Here is a 26,817-nt window from a genome sequence, read left to right on the forward strand (position 1 = left end):
TGCTGGAGCTCAATCCTGAAACTGCTCATCTGAAGAAAGGCATTTAATATCAAAAGTGACAGGCAATGGACCTCAACATCTGGGCAAGCCAATCTCTTCCAAAGTCCCTCTTATCAACCAAGACCTCGGTACTCAGTATCTGGAAGCCTCAATCAACTGTGATGTTTTTATACATACATACACACACACACACACAAAGACAGAGGAACCAAAATTCCAGGAGAGATTTATTCAAAGAAACAAACATGGGGCAGAAGGGATGAACTAAATCAGGAGCATGTCTTAGAAAACTTAACATTCATTATCATCTTGTCCACCCATATTCACATGTGTCAATGAAGTATTCAGAATGTTGACCCTCGGGTATGTGAAGCTGCTGAATCCCTACCATTTTCACTCTACATCCTTTTTTGTTGTTGTTGTTGTTGTTGTTTGGGGTTTTTTTTTTTTTTGCAGTTTTTGGCCAGGGCTGGGTTTGAACCCACCACCTCTGGCATATAGGGCCGGCACCCTACTCCTTTGCGCCATAGGCGCCACCCTACATCATAGGTTTTTAAAGTTTCTTAACAAGAAGAACTAAAAACTAAAAGATTTTTAAATATCATTTGGTTGATAAGAACATTAAACTAACCAAGAGTTTCCACTCCTCAAGTGTCCCAGATCATAAGGAATTTACTCTAACTAACTGGCTGAGCTCATTTAAAGATACAGAATCTCCAGTAGGTACCCTTGGGACAGTAAACAACAACATATTCCCAAGTATTTTCCCAGGAACAATTAGGATTATTGGTATAGAAGGAATCTTTCAAGCGGCTCTGGCAGACATAGCTTGTGGACCACTCGATGACATGCTCGGCCCAGGCACTTCCGGACACACAGGCGGCAGAGCTGGGAAAGAGTTGGCGGGCCTGAGGAGGAAATAGAAATATACAAATGGTGTGAACTTCATAGTGGTGGGGTGGGGCCTGAAGGAGGAAATAGAAATATACAAATGATGTGAACTTCATAGTGGTGGGATGGGGTGGGGATGGAAAGGGGAAATCAGAAAACTGGAAGAGGTTGAAACTTTCTAAAAGCAGAAGACAACCTGGATCTGTATAGGAATCACAGAATGAGGTAGCAGACCCAAATACAGATAGAAGATCCGGATGTGCCCCTGTGGAGGGGATGTATTTCTTTAGGTAGATCTTCCAATGGTTACTGATCTTGAAGAATGCACCTCTTTGATGTATTAAATGTGCCTATGAAAGTGATAACCTGGCCCAGAATAAAATGCAAATGGATAGAGCTTCAGAATAGAGGGGCAACTAGGGAGAGGGTATCAGCAGGAAGCTCCATCTGTGTGGTCAGTCACAGAGGCAGTGTGAGGAGATGCACCAGGGGCCAGATGCTCAGCCCCCAAAGGCTTCCTGGACCTCCTGTCTCAAGCTGCCCATGAGGTCATGCTATCTGGGTCCCGACTCACCATGGTCTTACGGAATCATCATGCCCATGGCTTTGAGTGCCTTTGAATCCTTCAGGAAAACAATCTGATTAGAGTCCAAAATATTGTTGAATAGGATGGATGCGCTTCTAGCAGGAATACTAGTTAGAAAGGGACATTCACAATATCCCATTATTTTCTAAGCTGACCATATCAATAAATATCTCTTTGTGTAGGTTTAATTACAGGCCTGTACAAAGTTTTCCTTTTTAGGAAAATCCTGGCTCAGCACCAGTTGCTCAGTGGTTAGGGCGCCAGACACATGCACTGGAGCTGGTTCAAACCTGTCCATGACCTGCTAAAAAACAATGACAACAACAACAACAACAAAATAGCCGGGAGTAGTGGTGGGCGCCTATAGTCCCAGCTACTTGGGAGGCTGAGGCAAGAGAATTGCTTAAGCACAAGAGTTTCAGGTTGCTGTGAGCTGTGACGCCATAGCACTCTACCAAGGGTGACATAATGAGACTGTCTCAAAACAAAAATCCTACTGTAACATCATCTTACATTCCATGAAAAATACTGCATGTACAAATAGCCAGGTAACATTGGGATTGACAATTTCCAAGTCATCCATGTGATAGAAAGCTACCTGAAGGACCAAATAATCATCCTTAGTTAAAACCTTGGGAAGTGAAAATGGAAAGTGCCTCTGAAAAACCGTAATGCAGACAAATTGTCCAGTTTGCCTAGAGAAATGCAGATGCTGTAGTGAACTCTGATGTATCTAGTACTCATCCTTCTAGAGCAAGTGGCTATGTTTATGGAGACAAAGGACAGAAGAGCTTCCTTATAAGGAATGCAAATCCTAGATCTGGAAACATTTTTGATGGGACAAAAAGCAGGAAATATGAAAGTGCCATAAGGTATATTTTCAGTTAACAGTTGGAAAGTACCTGGTATTTCCCAACTGAGATCTGGCAAAGAAGATCATAAATTTTCTGGTGGAGATTCAAATCAAACAGCAATCATTAGTGATCTGGACTATTATAAATAATAATATAGACCAGTGGTTCTCAAAGTGTGGGTCCTTAGACCAGCAGCATTAGCACCACCTGGGAGCCCACTAGATATGCAGTCGCTGGCTCTACTCCGGATTCTTCAGAATCAGAATCTGCATTTTAAGGAGATCACCAGGTGACAGGTATGTTAAAGCTTAAGGAGCCCTGATTTAGACAGACTGTTCCTAAAATAATTAAACTAAACATTCCACTTAAGATATGGAGGCAGTTTGACAAAATGGAACTGTTGAGTGCAATGAGAACTCCCTCTCCCCCCACTGGAAACTGTTCCAGAAGATTCAAGATTGGAGCCTCATAACATTAGGAGTACATGTTCTGGCCGGTGTGGCTCACGCCTGTAATCCTAGCACTCTGGGAGGCTGAGGCCGGTGGATCACTTGAGCTCAGGAGTTCAAGACCAGCCTGAGCAAGAGTGAGACCCAATCTCTACTAAAAATAGAATTAGTCTGGCGTAATGGTACACAGCTGGAGTCCCAGGTACTCAGAAGGCTAAGGCAAGAAGATTACTCAAGCCCAAGAATTTGAGGTTGCTGTGAGCTATGATGCCATAGCACTCTACTCAGGGCAACTGAGTCAGGCTCTGTCTCAAAAAATAAATAAATAAATAAATAGTGCAGGTTCTGGGGTCAGACAGCTTGATTAAAATCTGAACTAGTTCTACTTCTGAGTAGCTGTGTGACTTTCTTCTGCAAGCCAATCTTTCAATGTGTAGCATCAGCTACTACTGTGTAAAGTTCTTGCTGCTTTAACGTTTTAAAAGTTCAGTGAGATTAATCTCTTTCAAATTTAGCTCAGTACTAAATTTGGCTAAATAATTTTAATTATCTGTAATATTCTCCCAAGCATACAAATGATCAATATAGGCTCAGAAAATGTTCTCTTATGTCAGGATATAACATAATTCTCTTCTGAACTTGAGATATGAAGCATCTGAGACGTTCCTCTTTCTCCTCTACAGTTGTTGTTAATGCCCACAGTGGAATTGGGAGTGTGGCAATGAGGAATGCAAACCCACCTACTCCCGGATCTGGAGAGCAGGCAAACAACCTCACCATTTAGTTGGGTGTTTGGAATACATACGCTGTGTCCCCTCTATCACCTCTAATGCAAGCGTTTTGAATTTGCAGCTGGATGACCGCCCAGTATTACAAAGCAGAGTTCTGGTTTGTTCAACCAGGTTTGCTGATTATCTCCTTATGGAAAATACAAAGCAACATTCAGGTTGTATGTGAATGCCCTTTGGTTATAAGTGAATATATATAATGTGTAAAATTCCAGAAGTCATGTCATTGACGGCAAGGCTTGCCACCTCCCACCATACCTACCACCCTCAATTAAAAAAACAAACAAACAAAAAAATGGCTCGACACCCGTAGCACAGTGGTTACAGCGCCAGCCACATACATCAAGGCTGGCAGGTTCGAACCCAGCCCAGGCCAGCTAAACAACAATGACAACTGCAACAAAAAGTAGCCAGGCGTTGTGGCAGGCACCTGTAGCCTGGCTACTTGGGAGGCTGAGGCAAGAGAATCACTTAAGCCCAAGAGGTTGAGGTTGTTGTGAGCTGTGACATCACAACACTCTACCCAGGGTGACAGCTTGAGACTGTCTCAAAAAAAAAATGCTAGTGATAGGACGGGAAGGAGAGATGGTGTGTTTATGAAAGGAAAGCAGACACACCCAGCCCTTGGTTACCTTCACGGAGCAGGAGCACCTGCTCCACACTGCTTTTCGGAGCTGCCAGATCAAGTGCACTTTTGCCCTGAGCGTTTCTGAGCTTCAGATTAGCCCCATAGTCAGTTAGCAGGCAGATGACCTCCACGCTGGACTGCCTCGCTGCTGCATGCAGGGGGGTGTCCAGCCATTGGCCATGATCAACACTGGCTCCTTAACGAAACAGACAGCCACATTTCAATATGAAATGTTAATGTACAACACAACGAACCTCAGGTGTGCAGTGCTATAACGTATTTGATAAATATTTGAAAATATGTGACTTCAGCCTGGAACTTCAGCAATGCCTACTAAGACCATTTCAAAATATTTAAATGGAAAAAGTGAGTTTAAGTATTTTTAGTCATTTTAAAGACTTGCTTCCCCATACAAGCTGTGTTACATACAAAATAAAATATTTGAGACTCCCGTTACATAGTTATTATGTTTTTTGGTGAAAGATAAACCTAAGTTTATTTACTATTTGTATTATTTGGGCCATAAAAAGAAATGATTTCTGGATGTTCTATAGAAAATAGTAAATGATGGGGAATAAAAAAGACAAAAATTTCTTGAAGATAAAAATTCTCAACTAAAGGTTCTTACTATAACCCCCATTTCTATGTTGGGGGATAAGTTTACTGAATCTTTAACCAAATAATAGTTTCTAGATATTTTACTTCTCCCTGAACTCTCAGTTTCTGTATAAGCCTTTTAGAATTTTTTAAAAATGACTAAGTATAGTGTGTGGCCAATGAATGTTGTTTTTACCGTCCAGCATCTTCCTGGCAACCACACCTAGCTATCCCTCCAGGGAACCACCCTTTCGCCATTCCCAGTTCCTGAGTTCAGCAACACCTAATAACTGCAGAGTAGGCTGAAATCTAGACCTAAGTCCCTCATCATATTATACTCCCTTGGCCACCACGAGCAGTTCAGAGATGGGTATGCAACTCGCAAAGAGACAATGCTCTTTCCTTGCTGTGTATGGATGAGGAGAGCTACATGTATAAGCTCAGGTGCTGCTGGCAGCCATCTTGAGACCACCAGAGAGAATGATACCAAGTAAATGGAACCAACATCAAAAGAAGCAGACCTGAGAAACACAGACACTCCTTCTCTGGAGAACCTTCTGCTTTTACCATTCAAACATCAAACACTATCAGAATTTTTTCCAGCCTGACAAGAACTCCATCTTTAAAGTCATAAAAAAACAACAATGTTTACCCATTCTTTTCAGGAAAAGATTTCTGGACCTAGCAATTACCTAATTCTAGAAGTTTCTTCACACAGTCTACCCTCTGGTAGGTGCAGGCCACATACAGGGGAGTTCCGAGCTGAGGCACCTCCTGGTCAATGTTAACATTATTTGCCAGCAGAATCTCCATGCATTCTCTGTGACCTGGTGAAACACAAGATCACCTCACTCAAGGAAGGGACACATTGGCTAGTCACAGAATTCTAGGATCAGTTATCTGAGATGGGCTTCAAAATGAACCTAGATCTCTTTTTGCAGTAGGAAAAAAAATTGTTTTTAGAAACCTTAGGTAGAAACCCCTCCAATAAACCAATCAAAAGGGAGCATGTTCATGCTTCCCACCCATTTCCTTTTTGTAGCCCCTAAAATAACTCCAACTAAACAGAGGGTTCCAAGGACCATGCTTGAAATCAGCCTCTAAAATGAAGCCCGTGTTTTACAAATGGAAGTGATGAGATGCAGAGGGTAAATGACCAATCCTGCTACTACTCTGAAAATCCAGTGCTCAACCCAAAGGAACCCTGTTCCTGCTCTATTACAAATCTCTCGTCTTCCTCTTTCCCCATGAATGTGAGGTTGGGTATATGGCTGCAACCTTATTTTGTTCAGCTTGGAAGACACCTATCAGAATAAATAAAAAAATCTCAAGTATAGAATATACTTTTTTTTTTGAGACAGTCTCACTCTGTCACCCTCGGTAGAGTGCCCTGTCATCACAGCAATCTCAAACTCTTGGCTCAAGTGTTCCTCTTGCCTCAGCCTCCCAAGTAGCTGGAACTACAGGTGCCCACCACAATGCTTGGCTATTTTTTCTTAGAGATGGGGGTCTCACTCTTGCTCAGGCTGCTCTCAAACTCCTGAGCTCAGGCAATCCACTCGCCTCAGCCTCCCAGAGTGCTAGGATTACAGGCGGGAGCCACCACATCTAGCCAGGAAAGAACATATTTAAATACACTTTCAAATTTAGTGGCTAACAAGAACTATGTAAGCAATCCCTCTCCTAGAGTTTGCCCAATGAAGAAACAGACATGATTAATTTGCAGCATATTAATGCTTTCTTCAGGAGGGAATTCTTGATGGGAATTTGCAAAGAATTAGTTCTCTTTGTAGCATTAAATTCTTCCATAAAAGAAAAAAAATCTTATCATCATGAAATAATTTACCAACCTCTTCTTTGTAGATAACATAGACGCAAACTTCATCCTAGACCTGCCTAATTTATTGCAAATTCTAGACTGAGTATAATTAGGCACTAAAATATACAAGACAAGAGTCTGTGAATTCAAATTATTTGTTCACATAAGTAAATATTAAACCTGGATTATAGCAACAATACACCTATGTCAAGGTATTAACTCAGACCATAACCTAGCCTGTTCACAGAGGTTTAAAGCTGTAAGAATCCAGTGCCTAAAACTCTTTAACAAATATAGAGCATCTGATAAGTATGTTTGCATAATTCTTGCCTTTTATTTTTGAAGAACAAGAAATTGAGCCTATTCTGAGTTAAATATTCTCAAGAAGTTTTAAAAATGAATGTAAAAGTTAAATGATTCACACTAATATAACAATATCTAAACTAATGAATTTGCTAAGCCCTTTTCCATTCTGATGTTGATCCTTAGCATGCTTTTATAATATAGAAAAAAATTATAGAGACACATAGAATTGTGTGTTTATGGTAAGCATATGTATGGTTTGTAGGCACACAGATTCCAAATGCTCCACATATAATCAGCTAAGCGCTACAGGATTATTTAAGTAATTCAAACCATTCCTACTGTTTATCCATTTTTAAACCTTTGGATAGAAATACAAATAACATTTATTTTTTACTTCAAATCAATATCAAAATTTTTAAAAAGACTTTTATGTCATTTCCAAGACATTTCTGGAAATGTCTTCCTGTTTCAGATGTTCCATTTTCTGGGGACAGTCACTTGACAAGCCTTCCTGAGACCCTTTACCAAGACAGCAGTTGTGATTTCCATGAATTGTACTGTGCTTATGTATCTGTCCTTAGTACACGAGAATAGTTCATCCCCCAAAGCCCATAAAATACCAACCACTATGCTAAAATAACTTATCAAAGTGCCTAAAAGCCAAGGCTGGTATTCTCCTTACTGGAACAGTAAATGTAAAGGACAATTTAAAGGACTTAATTGATGTTTGGGAAATGACTAATATCAGTTACTAATCAATAAATACATATTCAATATATTTAGGACACTGAAGACATAGATACACTGACATTTGGATCTTTTGTGTCATTTAAAGTAATACACTGTGGGGAAAAAACTACCAAGTGACATGTTTAGCAACTTCCCGGGGCAAATCTTTCATTGTCACCTTTTGAAATGAAACTTTCATCCCCAGTTACAGCAGCAAAGATCATTAGTCAAAGGTGGTTTAATTTCCCCTTTGTATTACTGGTCATGATGTAAGTGAACGAGTGCCTCACTGGGGACCACCAAAATGTTGCTCTTTGGGCGTGACCTTTGTCAAATGCCCTTGTTCTTTCAATGGCATCTGCCTGTTCATGTCTAGTCTGTGCATATAGTTTTTAAATTCCTTAAATTTAATTTCTTTCTTCATTACAAAAGTAAATGTCAACACAAAAGTACAGGTCAACTTCAAGTTTTCCAATGCCATCCTTTGTACAGCTGCAACTTGTTTTTTTCAGTAACTATGACCTTGAAGTTATCAGTTCATGTACAGTGTATCACTTGTTGTAGACAATTACATTTACTGTTCCATTAAGGAGAATACCAGCCTTGGCTTTTAGGCACTTTGATAAGTTATTTTAGCTTAGTGGTTGGTATTTTATGGGCTTTGGGGGATGAACTATTCTCGTGTACTAAGGACAGATACATAAGCACAGTACAATTCATGGAAATCACAACTGCTGTCCTGGTAAAGGGTCTCAGGAAGGCTTGTCAAGTGACTGTCCCCAGAAAATGGAACATCTGAAACAGGAAGACATTTCCAGATTATAAGACAAGTTGTTTCTTGCTGCAGTGATATTTTCTGAGGATTTAGGCAAGTTCAAGTTATTGCTGTGGGATTTTTAAGCCACACATGTTCTGATAAGGAAGAAGATCCAAGCAACCCCTGCATGACAGTACACAATTGATCCACACAGACTGCAGTGAGCTTTTGGTGTTTTATGTGCATTGTGGTGGCATGTTTACCTCTCTTCACTGCCTCGTGGATGGGTGAGGACAAGTGCACCTCGAGCTGGGCCTGGGCTCCGAACTCCAGCAGCACATTGACACACGCGATGCTGCCACTACGGCATGCATTGAAGAGAGGCGTGGCTCCATGAACCGTCACTCCATTGACCTAAGGATAAGCAAAGAAGAACCCCAGAGGATTTGCTATTTCATTCTTACCATCTCCAAGTGTGTATTCCCATGTATCTGCCCGGGGAAATTTCCCATGCTGGTGAATGAGTGAGGGAACTCCACATCTTGATAGTTCAGGCAGTCCCTAAGTTACAAACACCCAACTGACATATAACTCATACTTATGATCAGAGGCTATTACAGGTAATAGGTAAATGTTACTTTTCCAACTTACATACAGATTCAAGTTAAGAACAAACCTACAGAACCTATCTCCTTTGTAACCTGGGGACTGCCTGTATTATGAAACCTCATGAGGTTTGGGGGTAGATCAATGAGTGAATACGTTAAACACTTAAAACATAGCCTGGTACCCAGTAAGCACTCAACAAACCCTTGCAACAACAATTTTTTCCACTTTTCACTAATATGGACCTGACTACCTCTCCCAATCATAAATAAACATGGCAGCAACCAAAAGTACTAGAGAAATTAGCTAGCTAATGGTCCCTAAATCAATGTTTGCAAAAAATCTCCTGCGCAATTCCCCACAGTTCCACTACCTTTATCACCACAAGTTTCTTCTCTAATCCACTGTAATCCATATCAATTGCACATGACAGCTCTACTCCTAAAGATATGATGGCCAAGCCAAAGGCACATAGAAAATAGGCATTGACATAATGTCTCCAACCATCCTCAGTACCCTCTAGGGTTGTGGGAGGCATGTAAGAACCGTCAGGGCTGGGAGGCATCCTGAAGTATTAACAATAGATTGGGAACAACACCAGAATGGCCTTCTGGTGGAAAGGCTCTGATATGATTTAAATGTACTAGAACAGGTATTTGATGTCAAACCGTTTTGCTTCAACAACTAAGGAAAGTTGTGTGTGATAATCAGGATTCTTAATTTCCTTGCTTCAGAAACAAAAATGATTTGTCTCCAAGGTTCCAACATAATCCCCATTAATTTTGGATCTTTTTTTTTTTTTCTTGGAGATTTTGAGACAGAGTCTTGCTCTGGCACCTGGGCTAGAGTTCCATAGTCTCAGCCTAGCTCACAGCAACCTCAAACTCCTGGGCTTAAGTAATCCTTCTGAGTACCAAGGACTACAGGTGTACTCCATTGCAGGCCAATTCTATTTTTAGTAGATACAGGGTCTCGCTCTTGCTCAGGCAGGTCTCAAACTCCTGACTTCAAGCAATCCTCCTGCCTCAGCCTCCCAGAGTGCTAGGATTACAGGCGTGAGCCACCATGCTCTCCCCCTCCCCCATTAATTTAGAAAGTTAAAGATAAGATGCTAAAATGGCAGATTCAGGGGAAAATGTGTATAAATGCATATTCAAGGGATTTCTATACTATTTACATTTTACTAAAAATATTTGGTGGAACTGGTTTAATTTGTGTTTTACTAAGTATTATCTTTATCCTCTGTCCAGGAAGTCATCATCTTATGTGAGTTCCTAAGTTTCTCTTTTAGTTCATACCAGCGAACATACATGGAACACATACTAGATGCCAATGTTTTAGAAAGAGTAGTAAGACATTTGCCTCTCCTTGAGTAGACTGAATTCTATTATGGAAGACAAACATAGAGATCATTTTCATATAGTAATTAATGCTTTAGATCACTGTGGAAGCAGGATAAAGGAGAGGACAGAGTTGAGAAATACTAGGCAGTAAAATTCGCAGGATTTTGCGATTAACCAGATGGGGAGATGGAATAAATAAGATGATTCCCAAGTTTGGAGCTTGAGAGACCTGGAGGATGACCTGGGCTCTGAAATTGGGAACCCAAGATGAGAAGCGGGTCCCAGAGGGAAGAACATGATAAGCACAGTTTCAAAGTGAATTTGAGGTGTCCATGAGATTGCCAATTATGGGGAACTTTCTACTGATTGCCTTTCTCTATTTCTTTTTTCATTCTGATTTAAATGTTAAATGATATAACAAAGTATTTATTGGCTACTCCCTTATAAAACTGACAAAGAAAAGAAACTATGACTTATTTTTCTCCTTGTCCCTCGCAAAATCTTTTCTCTGACCTCAGATTGTTTATCATGTCCTGCCAGCAGTCTGACCGCGACTCCAGTTGACTGGCTTGAAAGGAGATGGCCCTCACATAGCCTTGCCCTTATCATTACCCCTTAGATCAGTGGTTCTCAACCTTCCTAATGCTGCGATGTATTTTCATTGTTACAAAGGGGTCATGACCCACAGGTTGAGAACCACTGCCTTAGATGACTAAGTGGTAACTTAAAGAACCATTACCTAAAGGAAATGCCTGAGCAAGATGGCATAAGAAAAATTAGTTTTACAAGAAACACTTTTATATTCAGTTCTACACATAGAAACCCAACTTCTCTACAAAATACAAAGAAAGTCACCATTAAGCACTTAACAATATTGCAGCTCATAAGGAACGCAAAGGCTGAGTTAAACAACAAAATTAGCAACAAAACAACATCTGGCAACTTATTGCAGGTGTCACCGAGATTTTTCAGAAATTGTGATTTTATAATTCTGTTGTGATGTTTGTATTATACATAGGACCTTAGTCACTCTTCGGAAAAAGTTAGGATGTAAGTTCAAAATAAGATAAAGTTTAATTCTGTGGGTTTTTTCAATGTACTATTTATTAAGAGCTTATTGATTTTGATAATTTTGCTCAACAAAAATAGTTATTGGTTTAGGTATGAAATGAAGTGTCTTTCATTGTTCTTTTAAAATTTGTTCTTTTTAATATCTTACAATAAAGATTTTTTTTTTTTTTTTTTGTAGAGACAGAGTCTCACTGTACCGCCCTCGGGTAGAGTGCTGTGGCATCACATGGCTCACAGCAACCTCTAACTCTTGGGCTTACACGATTCTCTTGCCTCAGCCTCCCGAGCAGCTGGGACTACAGGCGCCCGCCACAACGCCCGGCTATTTTTTTGTTGCAGTTTGGCCGGGGCTGGGTTTGAACCCACCACCCTCGGCATATGGGGCCGGCACCCGACTCACGGAGCCACAGGCGCCGCCCAATAAAGATTTTTTTTTTAAGTCAGCATCACAATTTGGAAATAGAAAGCAGGAAACCCAAGTGATGGAATATGTGCAGGGCTAGGGCCAGTCAGCCCATACCCACAGTGAGTAAGCACTCTGGAAGGCAAAGTCTCTTAAGGTGTTAGCAGATGAACTAGGGCAGACAGAACCATGTGGGCAGGGGCGGTACTCACGTGGGCACCACTTTCCAACAAGGCTTTAGCACAGGCCATGTGACCTCCAAGGCATGCCTCATGAAGAGAAGAGACCCGGTTAATTGTCACAAGGTTCACATTGACACCCTATCATTTGGAGAGAAGAGAATGAAATGCTTGATTACTGATAGCAATGAAAACAATGTTGGGCAGTATGTGTCTAAAGTTTTCAAGGTCTGTGGGTAGAAAATTAGTACCATGTGGAGAAAGTACAGATTACGAGCAAGAGAGTATAAACACAGCACGGGAGCCTCATGTTCACTTATTCAGTAAATGCTTATCCAGCATTCCGAGCCAGGAAGTGTGCTAGGACCTGGGTCTTCAAAACTCATGACATGGCTCTGTCTCCTCCCAGGCAGAAATGCAAAATAAAAGGAAAAGAACATTGCTATTCCGGAAGCCTGTTCAAACTTCATTCGGGAGATGGGCTATCCTTAAAGCTGGCTTTAGGAATTAAAAAAAAAAAAAAAAACTTTGACAAATGAGGTGGTATTTTAGTTTAGGTTTAAAGCACAAAAGGTTTCCAGATAGGAAAGCAAAGGAAGGATATGCCATTAGGAAAGAAGAGGAGATGCAAAATGGAGAGCTGCTTGTAGGAATAAGGTTACAAGACTGAAGCAAGCAGAGCCATGGAGATGTGGCTGTGAATCCAGGAACAGGTGGCACAGGGCTACTGTGGGTGTGAATAGCAGTGGGTATAAGGAGGGGTATGTGATAGACTGCAGGGAAGTTCAGGAAGTAGATTTGGATCTGAAAAAGAAGGGTGACTCTTGGACTTAAGAGTAGAAAGCAAAGTAGCCAGCACTTTCTTATCAGGCTGTGCAGTAGCCGTGCTGCTCTGGACACCATGCCACTGCACAAGGAGGTCCCTGAAGTCACAATGTCTGGGTCCAGGCTTAGGGCTTCTCCTAACCTTCATTTCTTCACCCAAATACAACCGTCTCCACCCAGTCCTAACACATTCTGCCTGCCCACACTGCTATGTTCTGCCATCCTCATCCAGGAGTCCATATGACAGATGACAAGGTCAGTCTAGCTGCTCGATAACTCTGACTTCATACACTGAATTTTAATAACTTGGCCCTTACTGTTTCCCTCCCATGATTTCCACTTCATATTTAGGAAAGGACTTAGATCCCTGGTCTGTCCTTCCCAGCCAAGCCCTGCCTTGTAACCGATCTGCTGAAACTCTGAATCCCAAACTCCTACCTACACACCCACTGTCTTCTGCCAGCTCTCCATAGTGCTGGCTGCATTCCTGCTGTAGCAGCAGTTGAGATTTGCCTGTCCCTTCATCATAGGCCTCTCCATGCCTCCCAGGTCTTGTCTATTTTCATGTGCTGAATATGACATCATTGCTCTAGAATTGTGCTACTTATTTCAAACTAGGTATCGAACACAATTTCCTTGTAAGAAAAGAAGAAAAAACCAGACTAGTCCACAAGGTGGCAGGGTGTGATAAAAAGCAAGCAAGCAAACAAAACTTTGATTGAGTGTAAAAATCTCAGATTTTCAGAATTGGCTTGAAAGACCATCTACCTTAATTGTGCATGAGGAAACAGAGAAGCAGAACTTTGAAATTATTTACAAGACTTGGGGCTCGTGGCTGTCAGTGACAGCCAGCAATATAACCAAGAGTTTCGAAACCCTGGTTTAATGTTTTAACTCACATTGCTTTAATGATTTACTCATATTTACCATGCTATATAAATGTAAAATAACTAGTATATATGGGTGAAGAAGTGGAGATGTAGCAAGAAAAAGTTGAACTTTTCCATGAAAAATGCTTCCTATACATTTGATCACACTATTGAACCTGACATGCTTCTGAAGTATAGATAAAAATAAAGGTGTGCTCCATACAGCTAGGACCCTGGATTGGATCCTGGTACATAAAAGGACAGTAGTGGAAAAACTGTTGAAGTCCCAACAATCTGCACTTTAATTAATTTCTTGTTTTTCACTAATGGACCATGGCTATGTCAACATTCAGAGAAGTTGGGTGAAACGTACAGAGTATATGGGAACTCCTTGTATTGTGTTGATAACTCTGCTTTAAATTCATCCCAAAATATAAAGCTTATTAAAAATACTATTGGAAGTATTGAGGTGGGGGGCTGAGAGGGAGGCAATGACGCAAGGATTTTCGTGGCATACCTTTCTATAACATTTTAATTTTGTCATTTAAAATCATTTAATACATAAAGTGAAAAACTGTCTAGACTATAAAAGCATTTCACATTTTTAAAAACAAATACCTTCTAAATTACAGGTGTAAATATCCACAATCCTTTACCTGAAACCCTTGGGGCAGATGTTTCGGATTTAGAAAATTTTCAGAGTTTAGAAAGGGAATTCAGTGCATATACCAAAACATTAACCCTCTGCATCCTACAGTAACCCTCGGCACCCCTCCTCCCAATCATCAAACACATTAATTTTTCCTGAAGCAAAATAAACAAATATTCATACTAAATGGGATAAATTTTGGTGTCAGTTCAGATTAGATTTGCAAGCAAAAGAGTTTGGTCCCTAAGCTTATGAAAACCTTGTTTGCAAAGTTTTTTGGATTTTGGTATGACAATTACAGATTCAGGAGTGAAGTATAAATTGCATGACAAGACACGAAAGATTATTTAAACAATTGACCCATTTTTACAAATGAAAAAACATGCATGCTTTCAAATACAGCATAAATTAACAGCCATCTTCTCTTTCATATTATTAAATGTACATAACATTTTAATTTCTGAACTACATCATATATTAAAAATAACTAAATAACATCAAATATAAAGGGCATAAAAATAAATAAGCTAGTAATAAAATCCGGTATAAAGCTCACAGGATCATGGTTAGCAATACTGATTTTCTTTTGCCTCTACTTTCTTAAGAAATAATATAACTCATAAAGGAGAAAACAAAAAATAAATCAATTTAAAAGCACGTGTGTGCAAACCCACCCACACAGAGCAGTGCACCCTGTTGTTTAAATTCAAAATGGTAAGGAAGGCAGGTTAGGTAACTGCTAGGATGTGGAAAGAAAAACAATGACTCACCTTCTCTGTGAGTCATTTACAGCAGACTGTAAAACAAAATACACAAATGGAGCCTGTATACTTTTTTCCATTCGTTTCACAAATATTTACCAGTGTCTGTACTCACTGTTCAAGATGCTGAGAATATGGTCATAAATATAAATAAAGTAGACTTCATAACTAAGACTTGAATGAATCTTCCCTAAGGAGTAAGATTTACCCATTTGTTAACCTATTTTAATACTCTTAAAATACTACATATTATATCAATGGGATGGCTTAAGATAGTGCCCAGGAAGCTCTGATTCCTGGTATTGGCTCACTTGTGTAATCCCTTCGCCTTCAGTGTGAGCTAGACCTATTCACATCGGATAATTAGAATTTGGCAGAAGTGACAAGATGTCACTTCAGAGATTAGGTTATTAAACAACTGTAACTTGCCTCTCAGGCACTCTCTCATATTCTCTGAGGGAAGCCAGCTACCGTCTCATGATGTAGCCCTGTGGAGAGGCCTATGTGGTAAGAAATTAAGGTTTGCCAACAACCACAGGAGTGCACCCCCCAACCCCCGTGTTGAGCCATGAGATAACTGCAGCCCTGGCCGACCCTTGGCAGCCCATGTGAGACCCTGAGCCACAACAACCCAGATAAGCTGCTCCTGGACCCAGAGAAACCATAAGAATCAAAATGTTTGTTGTTTATGGCCACTACGCTTTGAGGTAATTTGTTACACAGTGAGAGTTGACTAATGCAACTTTAAGGCTGTTGTTACTAAGGCATAAGCTAAAAAGCATGAGGTGAGTTAGTGCAGCACAAATTTGAGGACATCCTCCAAGATCCCGCAGAAGGGGAAGGAGGGAAGTAGGCAGAAAATGAGGCAGCTCCCCAGGAAAGTAGAGGCAGGAAGAATGAAAGGTGGGGTACAAGAGAATACAGGTGCCTAGAATGGCAGTGCTGGGATGGAAGAGGTGAGCAAGTCCTCTGCTGCCACTAAGGCTAATAGACAATGATGCTTGATCACAGCAGAAGCAGGAAGGATTCCGTCTTCAGTTTACTTACTTGTGCAATTAAAGTTTTAAGGGCCAGTAAGCGTCCCTGAGCTGCAGCTTCATGAAGTGGGGATCGATCAGCCCAGCAGTCTGAAACACAAATCAAGCTTAGAGTTAAGGTTTGGAGACTTCTTCCTGTGGCTTCATCGTGCTGCCCACCCACTGTGTGAGGAGTTTGGGGGAAGAAGAGGGAAGCAGGGACCGTGTGTCAGGCTCTCTCATCAACTGTTTTCAGGTAACAAGCTACTGAATATAAAGTCCCTTAGTTCAGTGGTGTATGCCAAAAGAGAGGAACAGTCTATCTCTCTGACTTTTGAGGGGCAGCTTTAATGAGCAATAGATGTAGTTTAAATATACAGTGCCCAGAGCTTGAATCCAATAGCTCTAAATAAGGGAAAATGAAGGGCAAAGCCGGTCAATGAGCTTCCCTATTTTTCTCCGTCCTGTGCCTTCCATCTCTATCCCAAAGACTCTACTGCCTGTGCACTATGAAGGAGTTTCTAAGGGGCCAGGAAAAATAGTTTTGTCCCCAAATTTTCTGGGTAGTTGTTTCTGCTTCATGTGATAATGAAGTGTATCTATTATAATGCAGAATGTCATTTTTCAAAGGATTGATTCCTCCAAAAGTTTTTCCCTAAACAGCTTTGCTGTGGGCGTTTAGCATGATGGCTGAGTGTGGGGTCAAGTGGAGCTTGACTGCCTGTGTTCAAGTCCTACTTCAACCACCTTCTCTGTCCAAATCAGCAAGTTACCAAAATTATTTGAACCTCAATTTCCTTCCTTGTAAAAAGAAGTTACAGTAATCTAGTATTTGGCAAGTGCTTTGGTTTTTAAGTAGGGCAATAAAATACATCCATGATGAGAGATGCTCCAGACATGTTAAGTGGTCCAGTTTATGACTAATAAGTAGGCTCAGTAGTGTAGCGCTCTAAGTAACAGCCTCAGACTGCCTTCCACGTGTTTTTGTTATAACTGCTTGTCTGCAAACAAGACTAACCAGCTTAATGGGCATCTGAGAAGTAACCCTCTATTAAACATCTCAAAGAGCAGTCATTTGTGTGGGAAGAAAACCTACTCCAGTTTGCAAAATGTAGTTATTTTTCATATTACGACTATGCTCTCCATACACTGAGTAGAAGGTTGTACAAATTGGATTTAACACAAAGGGCCCCTTTCGTCAACTTCTTCTAGGTGATCCTGATGATAACAACTCAGGTTTTCCATATCTATAAACATGGCAAAACAAAAATCTCTGAATATAAAGTAACTCAAGGCTTTAAGGAAAGAGTAAACTTTTCCAATGGATGAGAACCAGGGTTATAAACATTTCAAGAGGCCCTCTTTCTATATTCAAACTCAGTGTATTTCCTCTAACCCTTTGGGTTATAAAAATGGGGGAAAGCTTCAATGAACCTTATGGGTTGGACTGATATTGGAGAACTGGTACAAAAATGTGGTTTTCAATATGTCTAAATAGATTTAAAAATGTATATTTAGATGTAAAGCATAAATATGTGTATATATACAAAACCTAAACCAGGGTTCCTTGGAGACATAGTTGACTCAGGCCTGGGCCAGGAAAAATAAAATATGGATCTCATCAACCATCTTACCAGAAAGTAAGGAAGTACTCAAAGACAGACAGGCAATATCAAAAAGGCACAGAAGCCGACTTGACAGGGCTTCCATTGGCTAAATATGGCTAAACAATGAGAGTAAGATATTATACCCTACCAAATAAAAACAGTGATCTAGAAGTCCTCAATGATGTAAATAAATATATAAAGATGGAGAACAGAAAGCACTTCATCATAACAGAACGCCAACTTAGAAAAGCAGAAGAAATAATAGAATCATCCTTGTCTCCTCATAAAATAATTACTACTTATAATGAAAGTAGGGGTCATTTTACAGAAGAAAATGGTAAAAACCATCTCATCCAAGTGATAAAATTTACCATGATCAGTAATGGAACAAATCAGCACCACGGGCCATGTGACGAAACGCAATGAGAGAGCACACCATTGCTTCAGTGACATTCCTGCTCCAAATGAGTTAACCCACATCTGATCCTGAGCACAAGATGCAAAGGGGACATTCCACTAAATAATTGGCCTGGAAATGCAATTCCTGGGACACAATTGCTATTGCAAGACACAACAGCTAAAGGCAACACACCTGATTATTTTGCTATCAAGGACATTATTAGGACAGTTAGCTAAATATGAATGGAGTTAGCTAGATGAAGAGAAGTAGGAATTCTTATAACTGTTGGTTGAAGTTACTTCCAAAATGAAAAGTAAAACAAAAATAAATAGGTCTATCAAATCACTGGCGATCCCATACTCCTGATATGAGTGCATAATGCTTTTATAATAAAGAAAAACAGATCAAATTTTTAACATGAACATACATTGTGTTTGTATCTCTACTTGTTCCAGAATTGGCTAAAAATTGAAGAGTGAAATAAATTTAAATCTCTTTGGACATCTATAATTGCCGTAAACTGGAAATAATTGCTCAATTAGTAAGACTTAGTTTCCTCTAATACCTCCCCATCTCATTCGATGTGAAGTGTACATCAGAGATGTTACCCTCTTACTTGATTGCCACTGGAGGTGAACACAGCACTGGGATTGGGAGGACAGTTTTTACCCACAGCTGCCAACTTGACACTCTGAGCAATGAAAAAAAGCAAAGCCATATGTGTGGCTTTGTTATGCCATTGTTCTAACAATAGCCAGGGGACCTGAGTTACCTGAAGGTACTATAAGTATTCACTTCAAAAATAAAAACGAGATTTAAGTAAATCTCTGATCATCTCTGCAGGCCCTGGCTTCTTCCTACTCCCAGAGTGTGGGGCATGGCTCCAACTGGCCCACCAAGCAGCTGGAGGTGGAAGTGCAGCATGTTCTTCACATGCCTCCTACTTCTTCCTTTTAGGTGCCAGCTCCTTTCGTGCTTTGGGAGTGGAGAGAAGTGAGAGGAACAGGGAAGATGTCTCTCCACTTAACTGGAAGAGGAGGCCAGCTCTGCTTACATGGCCTCATGGCAGGCCTCACTCTGGGTCTGTGGCATGCGCTTTGCACCAGGGCTCGTTTCCAAGCACCTTTCCTATCCACTGGCATTTGGCTACCTCTCCTCATGTCTCCCATCAATGCGGCATCCTCTGATGACCCTTACTCCCACCCCATGCCTCTGATGTGACAACAAGCCCATTGTGCCATCTTCCATTCCACCAAGAAAGAGGGAATGGTGGTTGTCCTGGGCTTCTCCTTCACCACCCACTGCCTTCCAATTCTCTTTCCCTCTATTTGGATAGCACAGGACCAGGCAATTCACCAAGTTGTCCAAGCAGACTTCCAACTTGAGAGTGAAATACCAGGCTCCCTCTCCTTTCTGTTGTCTAAACTTGAGTTTCTCCTACAGCCTCCATCCCATGGCTTTCAGTAGAGGAGGGAGAGCCTTGCTTTATGGCTGGGAACACCCCAAAATGCACAACCCCTTTGCTCCACATGAAGTAATAGAGAAGTAGGATTGAAACTCAAGTTTGGGGGACTTCAGAAAACACCTTGTTCTGGTTTTCAGAGCCATTCGTTTTAAAATTCTGCTTATCCTCAGGGTAAATTTAACTTGTCTGGGGATCCTTTCACATCCACCTTCTCCCTATAACTAGTATAAATCTACAGTCCTCAACCCCAGGTTGTAGACCGGTTTTGGCCTGGTAGGAACTGGGCCACACAGCAGGTGAGCAGCAGCAAACAAGTAAAGCTTCATCTGCATTTATAGCCCCTCCCCATCACGGGCATCACTGCCTGAGCTCCGCCTCCTGTCAGATCAGGGGCATTAGTTTCACAGGAGTGTGAGCCCTACTGCGAACTGCACATGTGAGGGATCTAGGTTGTGCTCCTTATGAGAATCTGATGCCTCATGGTGTGAGGTGGGGCTGAGCTGGAGATGCTAAGGCTAGGGAGTGGCTGCAAATACAGATTATCATTAGCAGAGAGGTGGGACTGCACAGAGACCATAGTAAATCAATTGCTTGCACACTCATATCAATACTATCCCCCCACCCCAGTCCATGGAAAAATTGTCTGCCACAAAACTAGCTCCTGGTGCCAAAAAGTTTGAGGACTGCTGGTTTAAATAAGTCATTTGCATCACCTTAAAAGTCAAAGTTATTTTTGTTTCCAGTTTCATTGTTTCCTAGCACTGGCTTCAAAGAACCTTGAAAGGCTTTCACACACAACCCTTTTCCAGAAACTGCCACAGTGGGGTCTCCTGTTTTTCTATTCTTGTTCCCAACAGTCTCTCACTCACTCTTAACATTCTCATTTTGCAAATTTTAGCTAATTGTAAGAAACTGAGGATAAAAGTTATTTGGCAGCTTGGGAGTTTTTCCATTCCTTTCATGAAATATGCAAGTAAGCTCTCCAAATAAATGAATGCTTAAGTAGGACTCAATCATTCTCCTCTAAGGCAATCTATTTTTAGTCATTTGGCAGACTGCCTGTGTCACAGGGCTGCAAACACATTACGAAGATAGTTTACTCTACAAATATGTTTGCTTGTTCTTGATGAGGTGTACGGAAAATGTTCATTTTCCCTTCTGAATTTTTCTCAGAACGTGATTTGTATCTTTAGCTTTCAGACTGTTTGAATAACAACTTCACAACAATTTCTAAAACCATATATTTCAATAGCAAAACTGGTTCAGATGGAATAAAAAAATCCCAAGTGTTTGAGATAAAACCAATTATTCTTCTTAATTTCTTTTTTTTTTTTTTTTTGCAAATTATGCCCTAATACCAACAAGGATTTCAGATTCTAGCCTATTATTCAAAAAGACCATCTAACTGGTTATAATCCCTGGTGCACGTGAAAAATCTTTATTCTCTTTATTCAAGTTCTAAAATCATATTAAGCAACACCTTCTCTAGCATTTATTAAAGAAAAAGAAAGTGCATAGGGAACTTCACTTTTTAAACCGAAATATAGGCAAGAACCTAGCAGAATTAATGATATTTTGAGTAAAACCTAGACAATTTGAGAAAAAGATACTATAATAAATTTCCTGATATCCAAAATAATATAATAAAACTGAGTTAAAATGGATATTCTCTGTTCAGTTCTGGTCAGAGGATGAGGCACAGTCAATGAGCCATGTCAGACACAATGAATTGTGTTGATGTTACAAAGAAGGCTCCTGAGAACCCATTAGAGAGATGAACAAATGGTGACCTGTGGGAGGCAGAGCCCTGCGGGAACTGGTTGTCCCAACTTGGAAAAGACCAGTAGGCACCTGAGCTACAGAACCACTTAGAGCACAGTTAGGCCAACATTTGAGGGAACAACCAGGGAAACAAAGAGCAGAAGGCGAGGCACAGGCTTGGGCAAGAATGGAACAAAGGCAGGCAAATCCTATAGGAATGGAGAAGACAGGAAAAACAAGTCAGGAAGATGAGTCAGACAGAAGAACGCTGTCAAATCAGTCAGTTCGCTGGCTGATGAGGTGATTTTTTTTTTTTTTTTTGAGACAGAGCCTCAAGCTGTTGCCCTGGGTAGAGTGCTGTGGCATCACAGCTCACAGCAACCTCCAACTCCTGGGCTCAAGCGAGTCTCATGCCTCCACCCCCCAAGTAGCTGGGACTACAGGCGCTCGCCACAACGCCTGGCTATTTCTTGGTTATAGCCACCATTGTTGTTTGGTGGGCCCGGGCTGGATTCGAACCCGCCAGCTCTGGTGTATGTGGCTGGCGCCTTTAGCCGCTTGAGCCACAAGCGCCGAACGATGATGAGGTGATTTTAAGTATAACACTTAGAACTGTACTGATCTTTCAGACTTAGCTTAAAACAGCCATTGTTTTTAAAAAGAAGTTACTATAGTTCTATAACCTCTCAAATATAATCGTAAAATTACCCATTGTCTAAAAACGAAGCTTTTCCCTAAATTTGATGCAAACTCATTTAGCTGCAAAATATGGCCAGAATTCAGGCTAAGTAATTTATTATTTTTATTTGTATTTTCACTTAGTGTGAACATTTATATGTTCACTATAGAAACATCAAAGTGGTTGATGTGGGAGACAGCTGCAGGCCCCACTGGGAGTGCTGTGTAATGTACAGCATGCATACTGTGTAATCTTTCTAACATCCAGAAGGTGTTACTGAATTCTGAAGCGTGTCTGGCCCAAGGGTTGTTGAATAACAGACAATCAACCTGTAATCTACACGTTATTTTCATCAAGTTTGATTACCAGGTCACAGTACTGAATATAACTTCATACAAATTCACAAAAGTTGAAAAATCACACAGCATCTCTCCTGAAAAAGGTGCCTGCACAAATACCTACAGACTGAAGATGGGGTCTGGTGATCCACCTGATGCTCCAGACAGAACAAGGGACAAGGATGATGTTTCAAACTTAAAAAGATATATACACATACACAAGTGGACATAAAGTTTGTGTGCAATTTTAAAATAGTATAACATAGTAAAAAAATGCACACAAACTTTATGGACACATATATAACATATATATATATACACAAATACATATATATATTTGACAAAATGCACAAAGAAGCTTGAAAATGAAAACTAATAACCGTCAACCATAGCTTAGTTCTGATGAGTTATCTGCAAATGTGCTAGTTTAAACCACAAGACATATTGGCTAACGTATTCCAGAATATAAAATTCTAAAAACGTTTACAGTTAAAAACAAATTATATATAATAAGGAAGTGATATTAGGTGCAGTTTCTAAAACAAACAGTGCCCAGGACCTACAAAAGCCTAACTTCTGCCCTGGCTGAGTTCTTCCCACCTGCCCTTGTTTTTAACATTACTGAGGTTCGTTTACAGCAGTGATTTTCAACCAGTGTGCCTCGAAAAATTTTAAAGATCATTAATTATTTTCAAAAGAAGCTCAAAGCACAGCGTGTGTGTGTGTGTGTGTAGGCTCTTCTTTTGATCAACATGATTTAAGTGTGACATGGAAGCTTAACTATAGGTTCAAATGTGTCACGAGATAAAAAAGGTCGAAAAACACTGGCTTACAAGAACAGAATCTGCTAGCAGAATCAGGAATTTAACCTTGGGCTGAGGCTTGTGCAAGTCAATTAGCTAACTTGTTGACTGAATGTCATATATTTTCCCAACAAAAATTTGTCTGACCAACGGACAGCAAAGGTGGTTTTTGGTTTAAGTGTTAACTCTGTCACAAAATTTTATTCTTGATTTTTAATTACATCTAGCTCTAAATGTGTAATATCTGTTAATGGTGGTGTCAAATGAAAAAGCACAGAATTGTGTAAAAACGACTGGTTCTGGCATATTACTGCCTATATAATTATAGAAAGACTTCTTTACCAACTCTGGATATACTATTAAATGTGTATGCAGGGATATGGGGGTCTGTGTATGTGTGGGGGCACACAAACACATATAGGAAGGAAATAAAACAGGGAATTAACATGCATCATTCTCAGTCCTGCCTCTCTAACAATAATTGAAAAATATATTTTTAACCTCATAACACTATGCTGCTTGCAAATTAAATGAATATTATCCTAGGATCATGACCAAGTAAAGGAATGAATGAATAACTCTAAGAGATTCATACTTGGGCTCCAAACTCAAATTTAAACTATGTTTACATGGGTTTTGACTACTGTAAAATCGTTTTAAGAGTGCCCTTAAGTAAGGACCACAAAGACAGAAATAAAACACATGAGCAAAAGGACGAAACATTTTTAACATGCTCTTGCCAATATTGACCTTGCTGAACTTTGCCTAATTTAAACTTTGAGGATGATGTATCTATGAGAAAATCGAAACCATTACTGAATACGTTAGAAAGCCACTGTCCAAATTTACAAGTTAAATTAGAAAATAGCTTTTCAGATCTTGGTTAACTTGAAACTATAAAGAAGAGTTACTTTCTTATTTTTTAACCAAAGTAACATACCTCCCTGAAATGTGTGACAAATGTAATCCCCAAAAGAAATCTCTTTCCACAGTCCAGGCCTTCGGATATTTTCTGACACTTCGAAATTCTTCTCAATTTCCCTGGTTAATTGAAGCATTCTGATGCTCCTCCTTTGAAGGTCTTATTTGTTTGAATAAGACTGTTGTTGACTAATCTAGTGTGTTGGAATCACATAGCATAAGCCTATTTTGAAAGAGAATCCTGGAGGCAAACTGAAATGGGTATTAGACAAAGAATGATGTAATCTTGGAAGCCCCGAGAACACTAAAAATACATAGGTAAACTCTGAACTGTTTATGAATGCTCTAATAAGTGACAATCCCAGCAGTGACAGGGATATCTTTTTGCAGCATCTCACTATAATTAAGGTGAATAATTTCTTGAAAAAAAAATGGAGACTAATCTCTACAAAGCATGAGACTTTAAAATGTTTTACCCAAATCTTGACATTTCATACTATAAGAATATTTGTTTGCAGTGCTTTGCATGGTACAAATGGGTTTAGTGAAGAGTTTTTCCTGACAGTGACAAGTTGTTAATCAATTCCAATGACAAATGGCAGCCCCAAAATATACACAGCATGCCATGTTTGCTGCTTAAAATCAAATTTATTGGTCATTCTATTTCCTAAGGAAATTTAGTCTCATTAGAACGTTATTGTTAAAGTTCAGTTAAAAATATTAAAATAATCCTATGTAAGTAGTTCCTCTGGCCAGTAGAAATGAGGTTTCTCAAAATACTCTTAGTAACTAGCAACTTCACTATTTACTTCTTAAGTAATAACTGTTAATAGATCTACTAACTTGCAAAAAATAAAGCTGAAAATCCTTCACAAACTAATGCAGCCTACAGCATTTGCTACTTTAAATGACAGATGTTTTAAAAGTATCCACTCAAAAATCAAAGTACAAATAAAATCTGGCTTCTAGAAATACTACTATTCATATGAATTATCTAGGAGGGGTTTATAAGTATTGGGAACAAATTCATGTACTTTTACCTGAAATTCCACCATAGATCTCTTCTGCTATCCTAGCTGCTTCTTTTCGATTTCCTTTGACAATATAGAAATGAGTTAGGAGAGCCAAGAAAACTTTAATTAAAAGCTTGAAGAAAAAAAAGGTAGCAAACATTGTAAGAAAAATGTTTTTAAAGCCATAGAAAACAGGACCATCTTCCATTTTCGCTTATGCTCTGTATAGGGTCCTCGGACTGTAAAATTTCACAGAGTTATAATTGGTATCATATGACATCTATTTTTAAACCCTCAAGCGCTCGGTGCTCCTGTTACCAAGAACTCAGTTTGTAGGTTCTAATCTAACTGTGATTTGGCAACTCTGACATCCACAGCAATGCTAAACAAACTAAAGAAACTTCCTTCTAACCAGAAACATCCAATAGTTCTAGAACTTCGTTCCTCAAAACAGAATTCTCGTACAGAACTTTTAAACTCCTAAACCCCTATTTTTGCTATGTTATGCTGGAAGGCAGGGTTAGAAAGATAGAAGTAACTTCTTAGACAAAGAAACAAAGCAAGGTACATGATGTTCATTCAAGAAGCCTAATATACTCTATTTCCTTAGTGTCCCTGGAAAATTTCTCTTCATTCTCAGGTTTATAGAGGATTAAGCCCAAATCTAAAATATGTCTAGTAAAAAAACATCATTTACTCTAAGATAGTATTTACTAAAAGGCCCATCTCTCCAAGTAGGCTGTGGCCACTTCATTGACAAGGTCCCATAGCAAGGTTCCCTCCTGATCACTCACTTCCATTACAAGCATCAGTAAACATGGTGTCTCTTTCTGGAAAGTGTGGGCTATCTTTGACCAGGGAAGAATCATAGCGAAATGGATGAAAGAGATGTACTAGGTTCTGGGTGAAGCACCCAAAGATTCCATGACTCAACCCCGATGGGCAATATTCGCTCTCCAGCTGGCCAACACAAGTGGAATTGCTTTCTTTTTAATTGTCTTCATCACTCTAGGTCTCTGTCATCATTCTCAGCTATATTTTGTAAATTTCTAAAAATATATTGAAAAGGCAAGCTGAAATAAAATTATATAAGCAATGAAATAAATTTAATAAATACTTTCTGTGAAAATGTGGGAGCTTCTTAGAACTGCCTCCACAAGAACTGTCTCATTATACTGTTAAAAAGGCTGACACATGAGAATACAACCTTGAGCCACAATATATAGCTCCCCATTTTGGGAAAATGCAGCACTATAAAGACATTGTGTTTTCACTTTCACAGAACAGATGTTAACATATAAAGTTTACAATAGAGTGATCCCGCCAGGGTCTATCTTGGAGAGACACCTCCCCAACTCTGAGGAAAGCCAGAGGCAACGGTGAAAAACAATCATGAGGTGAAATCAACAGAAAAACTCTGGCAATATGAATAATCAGAGTAGATCAACTCCCCCAAGGATCAATGGGGCAGACACAGCACAAGATCCCATGCACAAATAAATAGCTGAGATGTCAGAAATCAAATTCAGAATATGGATAGCAAATAAAATCGAATTAGAATTCCAAGCAGTAACCCAAAAGATATCTCAAGAATTCAATGAATCAAAGACCAAATGACCAAAGATTTTGACACATTGAGACAAGAAGTTGCATCCCTCAAAGATCTGAAAAACACAGTAGAATCCCTTAGTAACAGAATGGAGC

The 26,817-nt window shown here is 39.8% G+C and overlaps 1 protein-coding gene across 3 annotated transcripts; it reads right to left on the reverse strand.

The window, feature by feature from the left end:
• Positions 1-220: 220 nt before the first annotated feature.
• Positions 221-25,356, reverse strand: ASB11 (ankyrin repeat and SOCS box containing 11). Of its 3 annotated transcripts, XM_053581128.1 has the most exons (8): positions 25,141-25,259; positions 24,120-24,352; positions 16,158-16,237; positions 12,040-12,147; positions 8,668-8,818; positions 5,486-5,620; positions 4,201-4,392; positions 221-908 (listed from the first exon to the last, which is right to left on the reverse strand). In XM_053581128.1, exons 2-8 carry the CDS (start codon positions 24,235-24,237, stop codon positions 784-786), a joined length of 909 nt encoding a protein of 302 aa, XP_053437103.1. In that variant the 5' UTR covers positions 24,238-24,352; positions 25,141-25,259; the 3' UTR covers positions 221-783. The 3 variants fall into 3 exon arrangements, with proteins under 3 accessions (XP_053437103.1, XP_053437102.1, XP_053437104.1); XM_053581127.1 differs by lacking the exon at positions 24,120-24,352 and having other exon boundaries at positions 25,141-25,356; XM_053581129.1 differs by lacking the exons at positions 5,486-5,620; positions 24,120-24,352 and having other exon boundaries at positions 25,141-25,321.
• Between the last annotated feature and the right edge of the window lie 1,461 nt (positions 25,357-26,817).

This window comes from Nycticebus coucang, chromosome X, assembly GCF_027406575.1.
Source record: "Nycticebus coucang isolate mNycCou1 chromosome X, mNycCou1.pri, whole genome shotgun sequence".
Classification (NCBI taxonomy): Eukaryota; Metazoa; Chordata; class Mammalia; order Primates; family Lorisidae; genus Nycticebus; species Nycticebus coucang.

Excerpts from the sequence above, each read along its gene's own strand:
- ASB11 (XM_053581127.1), bottom strand. The coding sequence starts at position 25,321 with ATGGAAGATGGTCCTGTTTTCTATGGCTTTAAAAACATTTTTCTTACA. Across the intron at positions 8,819-12,039 it reads TGTTGGAAAGTGGTGCCCAC|GTCAATGGAGTGACGGTTCA; the intron begins GTGAGTACCGCC and ends GCTTATCCTTAG. Across the intron at positions 5,621-8,667 it reads CCACGAGGCAGTGAAGAGAG|GTCACAGAGAATGCATGGAG; the intron begins GTAAACATGCCA and ends GTGTTTCACCAG.